General features: G+C 38.6%; 1 protein-coding gene across 1 annotated transcript in view; it reads right to left on the bottom strand.

Moving 5' to 3' along the window:
• Window positions 1-978: 978 nt before the first annotated feature.
• The window catches only part of LOC102309710 (potassium channel, subfamily K, member 9), a 51,824-nt gene continuing 35,675 nt past the window's right edge, over window positions 979-17,127 (bottom strand). Inside the window, exon 2 of the mRNA XM_005947302.3 lies at window positions 979-10,868. Within this exon, the coding sequence (XP_005947364.1) occupies window positions 9,991-10,868 (878 nt within the window). The 3' untranslated portion in view covers window positions 979-9,990. The remainder of the gene's footprint in view (window positions 10,869-17,127) is intronic.

Genomic DNA, 17,127 nt, shown 5'->3' with positions numbered 1-17,127 from the left:
TATTTCTAACCTCGTCAGTTTCTTAGGACATTTATCTGATGTTATCATAGCTCCAATTCACTTTGCAACTCACCCAATTAATAGATTTTCATAAAAAAAATTCTCCAGACTTTTGACCTTACCCCTATGTCGTTATAAGAAACTAATAATGCTGCGGCGCAAACAGCTTTATATTCATATAAAGCTATTTGGTGATATATATATCAGACTGAACGTATGACAGATCATCTGGTTTGAAGAGTCACACATTTACTTACCAATGTAAGATGGTTCCTTTTGGTGATACTATCACACAACACATTGTGGGATTAAAAATAAGGTGGGCAAAGAACAGATGTTTTTGTTAACTGAATTCAGCTGGCTGTGGTGTGGATATGTGGCCAAAGCTGAAATTCCTCTGATGTTCACTTCAGGCTGCCTCCACTTCACTCCAGAGAGTCACTGAAATGGACCGAGCAACCTTTATTTTTGTAGCCCTTCTTAATGAAATTATCAGGAAAAGCATCCTTTGTAAAATTCTCCTAAATCCAACATGTGGAGCGACCCACTGTGGCAATCCCTTGTAGACTGTCCAACAAGTTTTAGTTTCAGTTTTGCTGAGTGAAAGTCTGGTATTGTGTTAATCTGTAACTCATCTCTAATAAGCAGTTTGTGTCTGTGTAACAAACGCTCTACAGTTTATGGATAGAGCTAGCTAATCAAGCCTGCTAGCTGTCTCCCAATTTAACATACTAATCCAGCCCCTTGTCCCATTATTTGTCCCATTTACTCCAATAAAGCAACATGTGGGGAGGTCAAAATGCTAACGTTGAGGCTTCAAAATTCAGAATTAAAATGAATGGGTGTTGTCATGTGTTTAATTCTATCGCGTAAATGTATGTGGTTTAAAACCCAGTGTAATAATTTAAATAAAGCCCGCCCACAAAAAAAATATCAATTTAACTTCACTGATTACAAAAAACAAAAGGAAATGTAAAAGAAAATGAAATTTACTGCATGATTTGTAACCTTTGCATTACCTTAAGAAAGGGGCGCTGAAGGTGCTGTGTAGACATGTCTGCTATATTATCAATCTTCACTGGAATTACACTTTAATCCCATTTCTCTTCACATCACATGTAATTCTTCTCTTTTTCAGTCTAAATATCTTGAGACAATCAAGAAAAGACAATGATGTGCTGTGTGCTGCCTGCCCGAATATTTGCAGATCGTAATCACCCTCCTTTTGCAGCTTGGTTTAAATTTTAGCTCTATTGCTCCGACATCAGCCTCATTCACTGTATTTAGAAGCAGACTTTTCCTAAATGGATGAGACTTGTGTGAGATTAGTTGAACCATCAAATGTACAGACAGACTCAATCATCATTTTTTTTTTAAAAATCTCCTGTTCTCCATTGTCTTGTTCTCTTGCATCCCTCCCCTAAAAACGAAATGTCAGCACCTGCTTATTGCATCATATTATTGGTGTGGTGGAGTTGGTACCACTGCAGAACAACTTGGCTCTGCTTACATGATTATTTGAGATGCAAAATTACAGGCTTACCGCCAAGAGAAGGCCTCAACGCCCCTCTGCCACTGTTCTTATTGTGTCGCCCTCTGTGTTGCCTGACGTTCAGGGCTGACAGTATAATTACTACGGTGTGGGAAGAGGATAAAAAGGGATGTTTGTTCATTCTCCCACCTACTAAACATCCAGCTGCACCACATGAGCCACTCACAGAGAAGAAGGTGGCGACTACCAGAAATCCTTCATAACATAAAATTGAATGCTTACAAGCTGTACCTTATTACTGTGTCATGTACAGAGGACTAAACTTACTAAAAAGTTAAGTCCCAGGCGTCTCTGGCTCTTAAATAGTTTTCATCGTACTTATCTGACAGACAGTTCAGAATTTATATTTAAACAAATGTGACTTTTCCTTTGTGGAGTCCCTCAAGGCTCAGTCCTTGGACACCATTCTGTTACCTATATATATGTTGTCTTTGGGTGATATACTTTACAGTTTTAAAGGAATTTCCTACCATCTCAACAGCTTCTCCTACCTCAGCTCATGTTTTTATGCTATCACTAATTGGAAGTGTTTAAATTTCCTCGAACTCAACTCTGATAAAACTGAGGCTTTTGTTCTCTATAAAGAATCTTGGTGTTATTTTTGACTACTGTCTGAATTTTGAAACTGGAAATTTGAGTGCGCACTTCAATTTTCTCCCGTCTTGACAAGACACATATTTGTCTTTTGTATTTCTCAGTCCTCTCTTGGTTGTCAACTGGTCCAGGATGCAGCATCTAGGCTGCCAACAGAAACTAGCCAGTAATCACATAGAACCAAATGTTTCTGTTATATTATCCTGGTTTGTTTCGGCCCAACCACGTGCTTGTTAGAAACAGGGGTGTTTTAGATTTAGTTATGTTATTTTGTGCTTAGTTAGGATTGGTGTTTGTTTTTGTTTCCCCCTATTGTGCGTAAATGGTTTGGCCAAACCACTACAAAGGTGACCCTCCTGTGTCTTTGTGTTTAGGTTAGGTTGCCAGTTAAGTTGTGTCTACTTTGTTTGTTTAAGCTTCTGGAAGTTACTTTTTTATTAGAGTTATATTTAGTTGACCTCTTTTATGGGTCTACTAATTATATTTTGAACTTTGTCTTTCTGAACTTATTGTGGGGGTTAAAAAAAATTTTAAAAGCCCATTTCTGAAGACATGTTTCCTGTGTCTTCTATGCTTTTGCTGCTTGGTCCCTCACATGTGTCTAACCTAAAGCAAAACCATACCACCAAACATGAATGACTGAAGAATGGAAATCACCATCATCTTTTCATTGCAGTGTCCTTTTTTGCTTTCTTGTCATAGGAACTGGAAACAATGTCAAATAGCCAGTTAGGCTCTATGCAAAGCTGACCTCGGAACACCTCTAAATCTCAATAAAAAAGCACATAACCTTAAATATTCTTGCTAAGTATCTTTGTTTCAACTCATTTGTTTTCTAAAATGCACAAATTTGGAAGGCTAGTTTTTCCCCATGGTTTTAGTTTTTATAATAAATTAAGCTATTATTCTGCTTTAAGCAGTCCTGGAAGTGATATCAATAATCTCATCAGGAAGAAACTGAATGAGCATATTTCTCAATAGGTTAATATAATCCCTTTAACATGGACACTTACGGAAATAAAGTAAAACTTAAATATTTTAAGCACGGGCATGGTGATTTGGTTTGCATACAATTATCATTTATTTTCTCCTGCAGCTGAGATTTGCTCTGATCCTTGCCTGACCACCCAAGTACTTAAGACCTCTCTCTTCATAGTTTTAATTTTTAACTTTTTTAACCAAATACTTTGGGGGTTTTAGTTGCTTCCGGCTTAGAACCTTCTCTAAACTTTCTCTTAAAAGATAAATCAACAACATGTTATAAATTTTGAGAAAAACTGATCACAAATGAGTTTGATAAACTTGCCTGCAGCTGTTTAATGAATATGTAACAATGAAACTCCCCGGACTGGATTTTGTTCTCGAAATGAAAAACTCTTCTTGGATTTTGGTAAAATGACTTCAAAGTTGGAGATGTTAAGCACTTACAAGAAGACAGAGGCTTTCAGAAGGAGGCTCATCATTTTTATTCAAGTGTGTTATGGCTTCACCCAGGCTGTTCAAACCCAGTGAGTCACCCACACCAAATCATGCACACACACTCACCAAAAAAAAAAAGGAAAGAAAGAAAAAAGAAAACATACAAATGTAAAATGTTATGTAAAATGTTCATTGCACTCTGAACAAATCTCAACGATCTCTTCTCTAAATGTTGAAAAGAGAGCCACACCAGAGAGCACTGTACAGACATCAGTTTCAAAATTGCAACAGAGGACGTCAGTGGCCTCAAACCACATGATTACCAGCAAGATGGGCTATAATCTCCTGTAAGGAATATGGTACATGGTATTTTTTTGTTCATCAGACCTACAGAAGAACCTATTGCAAAGGATATTTCACAAATAGAAGTTATGGAACACACTTTCTATTATTACACAGATAGTAGTGCAATTTGTGTCTCTTTGTCCCTGTCGTAGATAAACATGGCACTGTTGACAGAGAAATGGCCTGCACATACTGCCACATGCAGTAAGGAACACCTGGAAGCCAAGCATGGCCACATACGGGATGCCGTAAAAAGAAGCAGCAGCCAATGACCAACGGGAATCAAATCACCTCCATATCGTATGACCCCACGTGGCAGAAGACAATATGCAGCCGTGTTTGTCTGGTGAGAGCAATGGCGTGTGCGGCTGTTTCTCCGTGCCGTCTGCATCTGTTACAGAGTAACATTCAGTCGAGGACCATCAGCGTGACATGTGACGTGGTGGTTGAAAAATCAGAGTAATATGAACGCGTGTGGGAGGGGGATGAAAAACGATCTGACTTGCAGCTCATGAAGATTAAAAGAGTTAATTTGTTTGCTTCTTCCATTCAAAAGTTTAAAAAAAATAAAATGATCCATTATGGCTGATACATTCCCCAGAAATGCTGCTTGGAAAGGTTTTACTGTGAAAGTGGAAGCAAAGCAGATGCCACTGATCACTTAGTGAGCGTAGATATTTGGTTAACCCTATCAGTGTTCTGGTAATGATAGATCTCGATAATGGTAACGATCATTCTGGTGTACTGCATTCTCAGAGTAACAGGTGAGAGGAGGAAGCACTGAAACGTCTCAACAACAAAGTCCAAAAAGAACAGTTGTTTTCTCTTCAGTGTACTCTTCAAGTACATTCAGATAACCTTGAGCTTTATTAAGGTTTCATATTATCAACAAATCCCCCAAAGAGATCAAAATCAATGATGCATACAGCTGTCTCACTATCTGACCTTATATATTTTTGTGACATTAAGCTGGAATTCCATCATCCGCTTCCTTGGTTGATTGGGATTATATGACTAAGTAAAATGGGGGAAAACAACAACAACCACAAAAAGAAAACGGGGGACTTGGAGTAAGAATCATGAATCATCATCACCCTAAGCTAAGTTTGTTTGTGCATTTTGGATGGCTGATTTTCTGGCCCTGCTCTTGTCTCAACGCTCTTTAGCTAGAAATCTATCTGCCAAGCATCAAACAGCAAGCAAAGTTCTTAACTAGCAGGTGATAACATCCAAGAAACCTTGGGAGCTGCATATTTATCTTGGGAAAGAGTAAATATTGTTCTTTTGTATAGATCAGTAGATCTATTGATCTATACATGACTCCAACTGTAATGTTAAACATGTTTACTGGAGAATCTTTCTCACAACATATCCTTTTTCATTGGTAATGTACAAAGATATTAAGTAGCTGTTAGCTTAAAACTGACGCTCCTGACTCTCAACGTTGACTACGGGGTTTGTGTGTTTTAGCTTGCCTCTTATAGCTCAGTGACGCCTCATTGAGGCCACCCTAATTGAGACTAGGAAAAATAGGTGGTTACTCTGTGATTGTGTTTGTCAATCAATTGAAAGTAGTTGCAGCAACCAGCTGGTTACCTAACCTGTGTTAGCCTGGGGGCCACTTTCAGTTACAAGGCGATTTTGTATTTTGCAGTAAAATGACAATTTATCATTTTATCAGTTTATTTCCATATTATCACAAACAGATGTTGGTATGTAGTTACCAGCTTGACCCCATTCAATTGCAGACTGATAGCAACAAGAACAAGAGCTCCATGTTATTGCTGATACATCAGGGTCGCTTTAAAGATGGCATCTCACTTCAAGTGGTCGCGGACTTGGTTGCACACAGTCACAATCAATTTGTCATGTCGCCATCTCTAACCACTGAGTGGCTGCAGCATTAGCTAATTGAAGTACCCACATGCTACCAAACATAGCTAAATATGGTTTTAAGTTGATAATTTCAGCTGATTCTTTCAAGTTCACAAAAAATAGCTGATGCAGCTTCGAAAATAGGCTGTATCAGCTTTGCGTCAGTATTGACCCCTTAGCCGTAAAAGGCTTTTGGGGTATTGTCATTACCCTGCTGTGTGGGCAAGCAGATGGCGTGAACACCTAAGTTTGTGAATGAGGTAAAAATTGATGCCATAGGTGTATTTACTAAAAAAAAATCTCAGCCGAATCTGAATCTCAGTGACCTCAACCCCAAAAGTCAGACGTCAAGTTTTCTGAAAATCTTGTGAATGCAACAACTTGATAGTAAGGTGACGTAGGATTCTAAAAACTGCTAGCATAGTTGTGTCTTATAGGAGGCTGAGGGGAAACATTGGCTATGGGTAGTGTTTTTAATTAATACTATAAGTTTTCTGTGGTTGTGGCCTGTTGTGGGTTATGTTGAACTTTCCATGTTATATCCTTTAAACCTGTCAAATAATCACACTCCTTGTGTTTCTTGCACCATCTGACTTCATTGTGGGAGGTTGTGGCAAAGCTCAGCAATTATCTCTGAAAGCACAGTGTTACTATTACTGAGGAGTAGCGACCCAACATTATGAGAAGGATACCCAAGCTGCTATACTCCAGAATAATCTTTTGAACCATTATGAGATGATTGTGTCTTTTAAAAGTTAGGAAGTGATTCAGTCTGCTTTGTCAATGAGTGAGTGCCTGACTCTGCATGGTGGGGTTCAGATGTTGATTTCCTTATCATCATACGACTTATCAGGACTGAAATCTGTCTCTATGTAACCGCATCTGCTCTATTGTTAGCCCGAAGCCAGACTGCTATAGTCTAACAATAGATTTGGTAACGTACAAACAGATCTGCTGTTGAAATGTGCCCACTTTAACAGAAACACTGACTGCTGTTTCTTCAAGGCACATATGCTGATGTGTAAAAATACATATGCATCTCAGCCATGAAAAGGCTTTTTTTTTTTTATTCCAAAGATTGTTATCTAAATATGCTGTACAAAATGTTTAAAAGCCAGTAAAGTTCCAATAATGAAACAATGCTTTTAGGGCTTCTCTTAGACTCCATGCCTATGTTTGTCACGACTGAATAGGATCCATAGCTTTTTACCGTTTGCCCAAACAGAATGGCATTCACCTTGTGAGGCATGCTCAGCTACCCAGGAAATTAATAAAAGCCTGTTAAACACAAGGCTGCAGAGAATACTGAAGGTCACGCTTTAACTTGAAAGTTAAAGTGCAGAAGTTTTACCAGGTTTCCAGGAGTATTCATTGATTTTTACATGACATAACCTGCTATGGGAATAAAAAGGCTCCCAGGCCTGTGCAACTTAAAAAACAATTCTCGCCATCCTGCTCCATACTTTACAAAGAATATACACTTAAATTTACATTTGCATGTTAAAATGCATTTTCAATCCTGACTAATTTACATGATGGAAATTTAAACACATGTGAATTGGACCTTAAAAACAGGCTGGTAATCAACATGAACATCCAGAGTTAATCAAGTATTTCTTAGCCTCATGGCAAGACACAGGCGTCAGGGAGATGATGTTTCTAAGTTGCATTTCTCTGAAAATTTCAAAATGAGAATTTGATATGTACATCGGTTTGTTTGGCCTGTGCGCTTGGACTTCTTGGATTGCATTCATCACCTACAGGAAATCAAGAAAAAGGGGGTTTCATTGAAAATTTAAATCTTTTTTTTTTCCTTTTTTTGAATTAAAAGTCATAAAGTGAGGTAAATAACTGCTGGGATTTATCAAAAGAAATGTTCATTATTTGGTAAATCATTCTTAATTGTTTGTAATTAACATAGTTATAATGGAAAAAATCGATCTGCCCATTCATTACATTGAAGTTCATGCACTTCCTCAGATCAGCCTTTCGACAACAAAAGAATCCTCCCTCTCCATTTTCTTCTACCGTTATTTTGCTGAGAGTGAAAGGATCATCCTGGTGTTATCAAGCTTGCCTTATTCACAATCTTGAGCTGTCCCTTCCTATTAATTCATTCTCACTATTCAGCTTTTCCCTCCTTGTTGATGTGTTTATCACCTCGTGTTTCCCTAATGGCTCCAAAGTGTATCCAAATCTCAAGAGTTGTCAGTTCAGATCTGCATGCCTCCCCGTCACTGTTTGCACTCGGGCTCTCAGTCCTACGTGGTTACATTTGTGCAGGTTTCAGAAGCACGCTCAGGGTTAGCTGCTACAGGCATGCATCATGTACTATTCAGGGCTTTGGAGCATGCTCATATGTGTCTGTAATTAAACATACACTGCTTCTAAATTCAGATGGAGTAATTTAATTGCACTTATCAAAAATTCCACCCTCTGGGTCCGCTTACACTCATCAACATCACGGCACGGTAATGCCAGCTTCATTAATCTGACTTAATTTGTGATTTTCAAACATCCTATAAATGATCTTTTCTCAGCTTAACTCATAGATCCCCATCTTGATAGTTGTGACCGACATTTCCCATAATGCTCCAGTTTACTTGCCATTAAGAGACTGAAAATAAAAGCTGGCCATTACTTCCAAATATCAACAGGGGTGCTGACTCCTCTGGTTGCAAAAAGGACTCTGTGAAGTTCACGTAAAAATGAACTTACTGCTGATTTATGATCTCAGTAAAGGTTGTCTTGAGCTTAGGATCTCAATAGTTTAACATGATCATTATTTTATCAAATGTGGTTTCATTTATAGAAAAACAAATGATAAAGCAAGGTATACTTTGCACATTGCTGATGTCTCATTAAAAAAAAAGGGTGATGTCATCGTGAATTTTCCCATCTTCTATTTAGAGTCTATGATCTTATGGTGCTCATGAAGCTTTTCGAGGTATAGAAAAACAACCCTGCTGATGTCAGAGTGATGTTATTAGGGGTAACTTTTATTTTTATGTTTTAGCGTTAGAATTTGTAAAAAAGTCACCATTCGAGGTCAAATGAAAGATAGGTTTCATTATGGAAAACATAAGAGTCAGTTGTTTCCGGGTATTGAGCCATATGAGAGACTAAGAGTCTGAAATTGTGCTGCATCTTTAGTAAATTGAGCAATATTTTTTTAGAATCAGTTTTATGTGTGCACTCCAAATGGCTGGAAGCCAAAGCGCTGAATCATCAATTTGTTATACAGTTTGTGGCTGCACTGGATTGTTATCCATTAAGGCAACTCCTACTACAAAAACCTGCCTTTAAAAACATTTTTAACCATATTTGAATGCTAATTATCTGCGCAAAATCATGAATGCAGAGAGAAGCCTCTGCACTTTAACTGAACTCATATTTAGCATGAATGTCAGCGGGAGGGAAAAATCATTATCAGACTCTGGGTACGTTAGACCCCAAAAGTGGAAAATCTCTCTAAATGGAAAAGAACGGATTTTTGTGTGTGTGTGTGTGAAAATAAAGCTTTTATGGCCAGATCTGATGTTTCTAGAACAGGAGGAAATATCAATAACAGCAGCATGATCCTTTCTGATCAAAGACAAACAGATGCCTTTCACACAAATGTTCTGGAAAAGAGACGCAAACAATGTCACAAAAACAATGGCATACTATTAAATGACAGCTAATGCACATGCTAATATTGGCAACAGTATTTTGGCTTGATGTGTCGTGAATCCGTTTAAATACATGATTGCTTATAGAAAACAATACCTGATGCTTTAAGTCACTTTAAATTCTCTGTCTGCAGTGAGGCAATGGAAACATACATAACGATAAATGCTGCTTCAAGTTATGGTGAAACAACTCCCTTTGAAAAATAGCATTTCCCCCAGTGTGCATCATTTGGTATGTAACCAAAGGTTAATATATCAATTTCTGTAGTGTAAATCTGTAATAAGGAAAAGTCTTGCAGTTTGTGTTGTTTGGTTCTTAAATGGAGCAATCTCTTGAAAAAATAGACATCCATGCTTCATGCTTTGCATCCCCTTGTGTCCGCGCCTGCTGTTCTTGAATAGTTTCCCAAGAATACTTCGATTACATACAACCAAACTGGAGGGAAAAAGTGCTGAAATAAGATTTGGTAAAGGAGCAGCATTGGAAATGTTTGACCTTGTGTATAAAACTTATGGTCCTGTGGTTGTTGGGGTCTAGATAGATTTCCTTCTCCTCATGAGCTGGTGATTGTCTGTGAAGCTGTGAAGGCCTGGAGACACCGAGCTGATGGGCGAAGGGAAGAAGCTGTTTTTCAAGGTGCTGGGCGAGATCTCCTCGATCCTATAGGAAACCGAGTGAAAGTACTGGTTGGGGTTCAGCTGTGAGCTGAATGAGTTCTTGTGGGAAAAGGCACAGCCCAGGCCTCCCATCCCCGGACTAGGGCTGTCATGCGAGTGATAGTGCATACAGGAGCACACTGACTGCAGATCAGTCACTTCTGCGTGGTATGGCTCCCGTCGCCGCCGTGCCCGGTGCAGCGATTCATCTTGGATGTGGATGATCATGCTGTTCCGATTGCCGGCGAGTGAGGCCCGTTCCTCGGCATCCCGCCGCTCATCCTCACTATTCATAGTCAGGAAACGGAGCACCACTAGATTGAGGAAGGCCCCGATGACCGTAAGGCCCACCAGGATGTACATGAAGCTAAAGGCCACATAAAGGGGTTTCTTCTGGAGGGCCCGATTCTTTTGAAGGGCCACAAAGTCCCCAAAGCCAATAGTTGTTAATGTGATGAAGCAATAATAGTAAGACTGGAAGAAGCTCCAGTCCTCATAATGGGAGAATGCAGCGGCCCCGATGCACAACGTGCCAATGCAGGAGAAAAATCCCACCGTCACCATGTTCTCCATGGACACATCAGTGATGCGCATGCCACAGCACTTCTTGATGCGTTTCAGAAGGTACTTGACAAAAGTGTTCATCCTCTCGCCCAGGCTTTGAAACATGACAAGAGTCAAAGGGATTCCCAGGACGGCGTAAAACATGCAAAAGGCCTTTCCTGCATCGGTCCCTGGCGCCGCGTGCCCGTAGCCTGAGAAGAGAGCAGAAAGACAGCAGAAATTAGTGATGCGGAAAGACGTCAAGTCCAGGCTGGTTTTGATGCCACCAGTGCTATTGTAACTGTATACTCAAAAAGCCCCAGATCAGCTTTTGTTGACAAACATGACCAAGCAAGAAATCTTCTAAAGAGTCTGCAAGCAGTGCCAAAAGAGGTATTGAATAGGCACATGCCACAGAAATGCGTCTGCTCATTAATCTTATTTGGGCTCAAAGATTATGGCAGGAGGGACGTCCAATTAGTCTGAAGTTTCCGGCGAGGTAAAACAGTTTGGAGGAAGGATTGGAAAAGAGTCATGGGGGAGCCAGTGAAGCTTTTAGCTTAATTAGACTTTATCTTTAGACCACAAGCTGCTGACTCACACACAAACATACTATTGGAAATCAACCTGTGGGGCAAACAATAGGATTGATACACCATATTCAACTGGGTTTCTAAATGAAGTGTAATTGATTTTAAGTGCATGAATTGTAATTGAATGTTACTTCATAGATTGCAATATGAATGAAACTTGTAGAGCGTCATATTGATTATCTCTCCTCTAGCAAAGCCTTTAGCTGCAAGTATTAAACACCAAAGTCCTAGCCAAGATACACCCACCATCAGTTGGCATGTGTATCGCTTCAACAACTGACCTTCAAACAGAGACATAATATTTTTGGTGTACTGTATACATAAAAAAACATTTTTGAATTTGAATTGTGATTCTGTCTTTTCCCATATGCCCGTCCACCCACACAGGCATGTGTTTAGCTAAGGCTGAAAGCAAACTTGGCTGGATCAATCTGATTTGCAATCGAAGCATTTATATTTCCATATGCAATGTGTGTTCCTGACCTGAGGTTTCATTAGTGGACTTTAAAGAAATGCATTAAGCAAGATTTCAAATGTTGCCTTATCCTATGGCAGAGTTTAAGTGGTTGAATATTTTTTTTTCCAAACTGCACTGTCATTATTTTTGCGCGTAATATGAAAGGAGCCGAATGCACTTAAGAAATTAGAATTAAATTATCACTAAACAGCAACCTCCCATGCTATAAAAAACAGCTAGTATGGTGCTGAAAGTTGAAGTTCTTCAAACTGAGGCTAACTCCAAAAGGGAGCTAATGACAACCGATCCCTCTGGCAAAATGATTACTTTTACACCAGAAATAAACAGGTTCACAGCAAATATTCTTGGTTTCAAATGCCAATTGATAAGACCACTGCTGGTGGTAAATTTTTTAATATGTCATTCTTTAATTATTTATTCAGTTATGCTTTATCAAGCGTTGGCATGTTTTAAGCCTATTAAAGGCCTAGCCTATTTTTGCTAGCTAAAATTAGCATTGCATTTATTATTACAGTGAGTTTATGAAAACACCTTGCTAACCTAGCTGATTAGTTTGATTTATGGTTCTCAACCAATCAATAGCTCTCATTGGATGTATGTATCTTTTGGGGTTTTTTTTTAGTTTATTATTTTGGTTTTATTGTTAGCATATTCTAGCTTCAACCGCTCTTTTATGTGGCTTTTTTGGGTACAATCTAAAAAATTCCACAGCAAGTGGGTTGGCAAAGTGGAGCACTGAGCCATACAAATTAATAAATAAATAAATTAAATAATTAATAAGAAGATGAAGACCAAAATGTGAGAAAAAGCGATGTGGATACTAGCAAAACAATGCAACCGTAAATAAATCCAAACATGCAAACAAGCAGATATTTGCCAATCTGTTCCACAGCCACAAGTGCTCCTGCCTTACAACAAAAAACAAAACACAAACTTGATTACACAGGTTTAAGTTTGCTTTAAATAATCTAAAATAATATATAACCACTCAACCCAATAATATGTTATACACATCAAATTTCCCCGCTTGAGATTAAAACCAGAAATCCTGCATATTCGTCTTGTCTGATTACACTTACATGACACACTTACAGTATGTGTCATTTGACTTAAGCAGCTTGAAGCAGTGATAGATCTTCTTGATGATACAATAAAAGTAATAGCAATCGACGCGAGGATTAGTATCCACATCAGCTTTGTCGGTGTCTGCGACAAAAGAGCAATTACAGATCATATCTGGTGCCAAGCACTGGCATTAAAGAGGCTGTCTAATTTTTCACAGAGACGTCTGAGATCTGCTGCTTGTTCATTAATGAGAGAGTAAACTAAAGTTGGGGGGAAATCAAACCCTTTTCCCATAACTAAACAAAATAATATATACATTAATCTTGATTTTTCAATTCGCCCCGAGCCTGATTCAACTCCGATAATCAAACTCATACAGTGCAAAAGTGTTGGCTCCCCACACAATATGCAGCAGGATGTACTATAATGTTGCAGCACAACAACAGACCACACCTAAACATAACCTTACTGCAGAGAGCCCAGACCAGCCATGCTTCTTCTTTCAAAATAAAGTACTGCTTACAATAAATTTCACTTTAAGAATGTGTGTTACTGACTATTGTGAAACTCACAGGAAACAGACAACAGCCTCTCACTTTATGACAGCTTAAATTGTTTTAACAGGTCAAATCGATTTAATCCCCCTCCCAACTTAAATGGCATTAATGATGAAACGGAAATGGGGGCAGTATTGTTAGTTAAATAAAAGTCCAGTATTTCGAATTTCCGTCTTTAAAAGGATTTGAGCTTCCTGAGTAAAATCTAGAAGCAGGAAACCTGGGTAAAAACACTGAGCGTAGGTGTTTGTTTTGCATTGCAGCACAGCTTATTTGAAAATTCTTTCCGTGAAGTTGGAAGAGTGTGCATAAAGTGTTGCTGCAAATGAGCCGACTGAATCTGTTGAACAATGAGCAGTGATTACTTTAAATATGGACTACAAAAAGATACGTTTAAAAAAAGGAAAATAAATTTTACTGCAGACTTATTTCGACACAGGTATAGTATTAATGCAAATATATATCATGCAGATCTGCAACTGCTTAATCATGCGATTATTATATACATATATACATATACATATACATATATTATTTACTAATTATTGCAGGAGAAAAAATATTTTTCAGGGTTAATGTCATGTGGAAAATATAGCAAAAACATGCCTGTGGCATCTCAAAAGTCTTAGGCAACTCTAATTACATCTCAGGACAGATTTGTATACCCAGCCATCTGTCTTTTTCCAATCTTGCTCAAAATTAGCAAATTAATTGATATTGATTCTTATTGCTTAAATTTGTTCTCAGCGAGTAATTAGGACGTAATGAATTACAGCAGCAGCTGTGAAGAAGTGACAGCTTTCATTTGATTACAACTCGACAGAGTATGTATATTACCACAAATGTCGTCCACAGATGATCCTTCAGCATTATGGGCTGCACTCGAAGACATTATGCCAACTAAAAACTACTTCTGTTCAGTCATTTGAGCTTCCTGTCACAGGCTTGTTGAAGTGTGATAGGTATTGGTTCAACTTCTGCCAACAAGGCTCGTGTGGATTCTCCTTTTTTTATTATTTAAATCTGGACAGATAAGCACCTAAATGTCAGTCTGATGGTGAAAGCAATGTACTATTAAAAACGTGGACCTGTTAGTGATAAGACTAATGATATTAAAAGGGGAAAAAAAGCAAAAAGCAATAAAATCATATCCACAGTGATGTCCTGTCAGTCGGAGCTCTCGTTGCTCCAGCATTCATTAGTGTCCTTGCATTTCCAAGGCAATAAACAGAAGCTTAACAGGGCTTTACAGGGATTCAGAGAGATGACCTACAGACCTACAGAGTGGATATTAACTTGTAAAAGTAATCATCTCTGACATTTATTGTATCAAATAATATCCACTTGGGTGCCGTCTATCTTGGACTGATAAGACGATGCATCCAGGAAAGCTTATCGTTTTTCTAGTTTGTCCCTGCTGCGTAACTCCTGACACACACGAAAACCATTTCCAAGCTCGAAAAAAAAAAAGTTGTGAAATGTCGGATAAATTATCCAACTGTCTTAAAGTATTTCTTTGATGTTGCTGATGGGCTGTGTGGAGTCCGTGACAGCATTGCACTGTGTAATCTGTTTGTCCTGTTATAATGACTCTATTATCTCTCGTTGTCTTGGGAACAGACATATTTGCTCTGCCACGCTGAGCCTGTGCCATGTACAGGTGCTTTGTGCTCATGTGTGCACAGGTGAATGCATGTGTTTGTGCGCAGCACAGCAGAAAGAGAATCGTACTTTAATGAATGATAAAAGCATAGGACAGGAGCCCGGTCACGCTAATATTAAACATTAAGACGTGTTATGAAAAAGGAGGGTTGTGTTTCTGCAGGACTTCTCAAGGGGAGGAAGACGAGACTGGAGCTGCAGCAGGCGGGATTTGTTTGTAAAACACACCGGCCTTATCAGCCTGGAGCACAAAGTGACTCTGAAACGTAGACGAACTCACAATCCATTCAGTGAGATGCTGCATATTTGCAAAATGTTGATTTGATATGACTCATTAAAATATCTGTGAGAAATTATCTCCTAGACAGGAATCCGTTAAAACGTTTTAAAAATTCAGGGTTGCAATAACCTATGTAGCAGCTGATTGCATTGCTTTAGTAACAGGAGCACACTTTCTATTTTAAAGCATTTCCATAAACAGGGTACACGAGGAACATCTGCTAACATGTAAAAAGAAGAACAAAGAAGCTCAGTATTCTGTGTGTGATCTTAGCGTCTCTCCTAGAATATTTCAGTATGAACACGTTTTCTGTATCACTGCACATCTGTTGACTCAGTCTTGAAATGTTTGAACAAACCGTAGTGGGAAGTTTGATAACACGACGACACAAAAGTGCCTCCTGAAAGTCGCGTCAGTGTCGTCTGGAGTGGGAGGAGGTAAAAGCTGCAGATCAGTGCGTTTTCATGTTACATCCTTTTTCTACAACCAAGCCACGATGAAATTAGTCTGCGAATCACCAGCCATGCTACTGTCTCTGTGAGCCTTTGCTGTCAGGGTGCTGATGTTCAGCAGGTGTACTGTTCGACATCTTAGTTCAGTTTTGCTAATTAACGCCACAGCGCTTTTCTCATGGGGGGGAAATGTAATTAGATTTGCAGATACTGGTCCATAAAGCAACAAGCAAATTAAAAATTCCCACAATAAAGAAATAATACAGAACTTTAATGTGTGTACCAAGTGCCGTGGCACTACGGTGCATTTCCATCCATGTTTCACAGTATGCATCGAGGCAGCGTGTTAGTGTACATTTCAAGTGGCTTTTTATCTGAAATTAAAGGAGTTGTTGAGAGTGCTGATCAAATCACACTGGCTTGTCAAACAGCAAACCCGGTGCTAAATAACATGAAGTGTCAGAAACCACATCTTTGCTTATACAGCATTGTATACATTGTTTTTCAGAGAAGGCATTGCATATTACTGCATTTTGCATCTTCTACAAGAGCAAATCTGCCTCCAGCCCAAACCTTTTACCAGTTTAAAACATTTGAAATGAGTGACTATTATCGGTGACAAATAATATATAAAATATACATGATCTTGAAAATACAACCTTCTATTCAAAGGTTCTATTTGGCCCTAATCTCCTCACTGTAACCTTCAAAACTTCAGTTTGAGTTTAGAAATCACACAGCCTGTCTCTAAAAAAAAAGGTTTTCTAAGTTATCTTTTTGATACAACCTAAAGTTAGGACCGGTGACCCTGAAGAGCACTTCAATTATGCCGCTATAGGCATCACGATGCACACAGCATCTCTCTTCTATGCTCTCTGCATATTTACACTCTAAAAACTGCATGCTGTTAGCGTTGTGTGTCTCTGTCATGTAAGTCTGCCTCTCTCTGCCCCTGGAATTGGATGTGCTAACAAAATGCCAACTGTTTTACTCTTGCTTCATAAGGATGTTTGGTTTTCTCTCTATAAAATCTTCGTCTGAGACTGTTGAAGTAAGTTAGTGCTATATAAGGAAAAGAACATTAATAACTAAATCATATTTGCACTCTTTCTTCTAGATTTTAAGGTTCAATATCAGGAGCCAAAACAAAAAAAATGTTTTTCAAATTTTACTGTTTATTCAAGCTAAATAAAAGCATATAATGCTTTCTGACAGGTTGCATTCTGTAAATGTCATGTAAATCAGCAGCATAGCAGTACTAAGGTTTAGCACTAATATAAAAGGTCAAGGAGTCTAGAAAAGCACTACACAAATACCAGCTCATTTCTTAGTGTGAATGAATAGAAATCAGTAATGACATCAGTACATAACTTACAAAGGTGCA

This window comes from Haplochromis burtoni, unplaced genomic scaffold (assembly GCF_018398535.1).
Source record: "Haplochromis burtoni strain Fernald_Lab_line unplaced genomic scaffold, NCSU_Asbu1 Contig_371, whole genome shotgun sequence".
In the NCBI taxonomy this organism is placed as follows: Eukaryota; Metazoa; Chordata; class Actinopteri; order Cichliformes; family Cichlidae; genus Haplochromis; species Haplochromis burtoni.
Note: the sequence above shows the minus strand (reverse complement) of the source record. Positions and strands in the feature narration are given on the sequence as shown.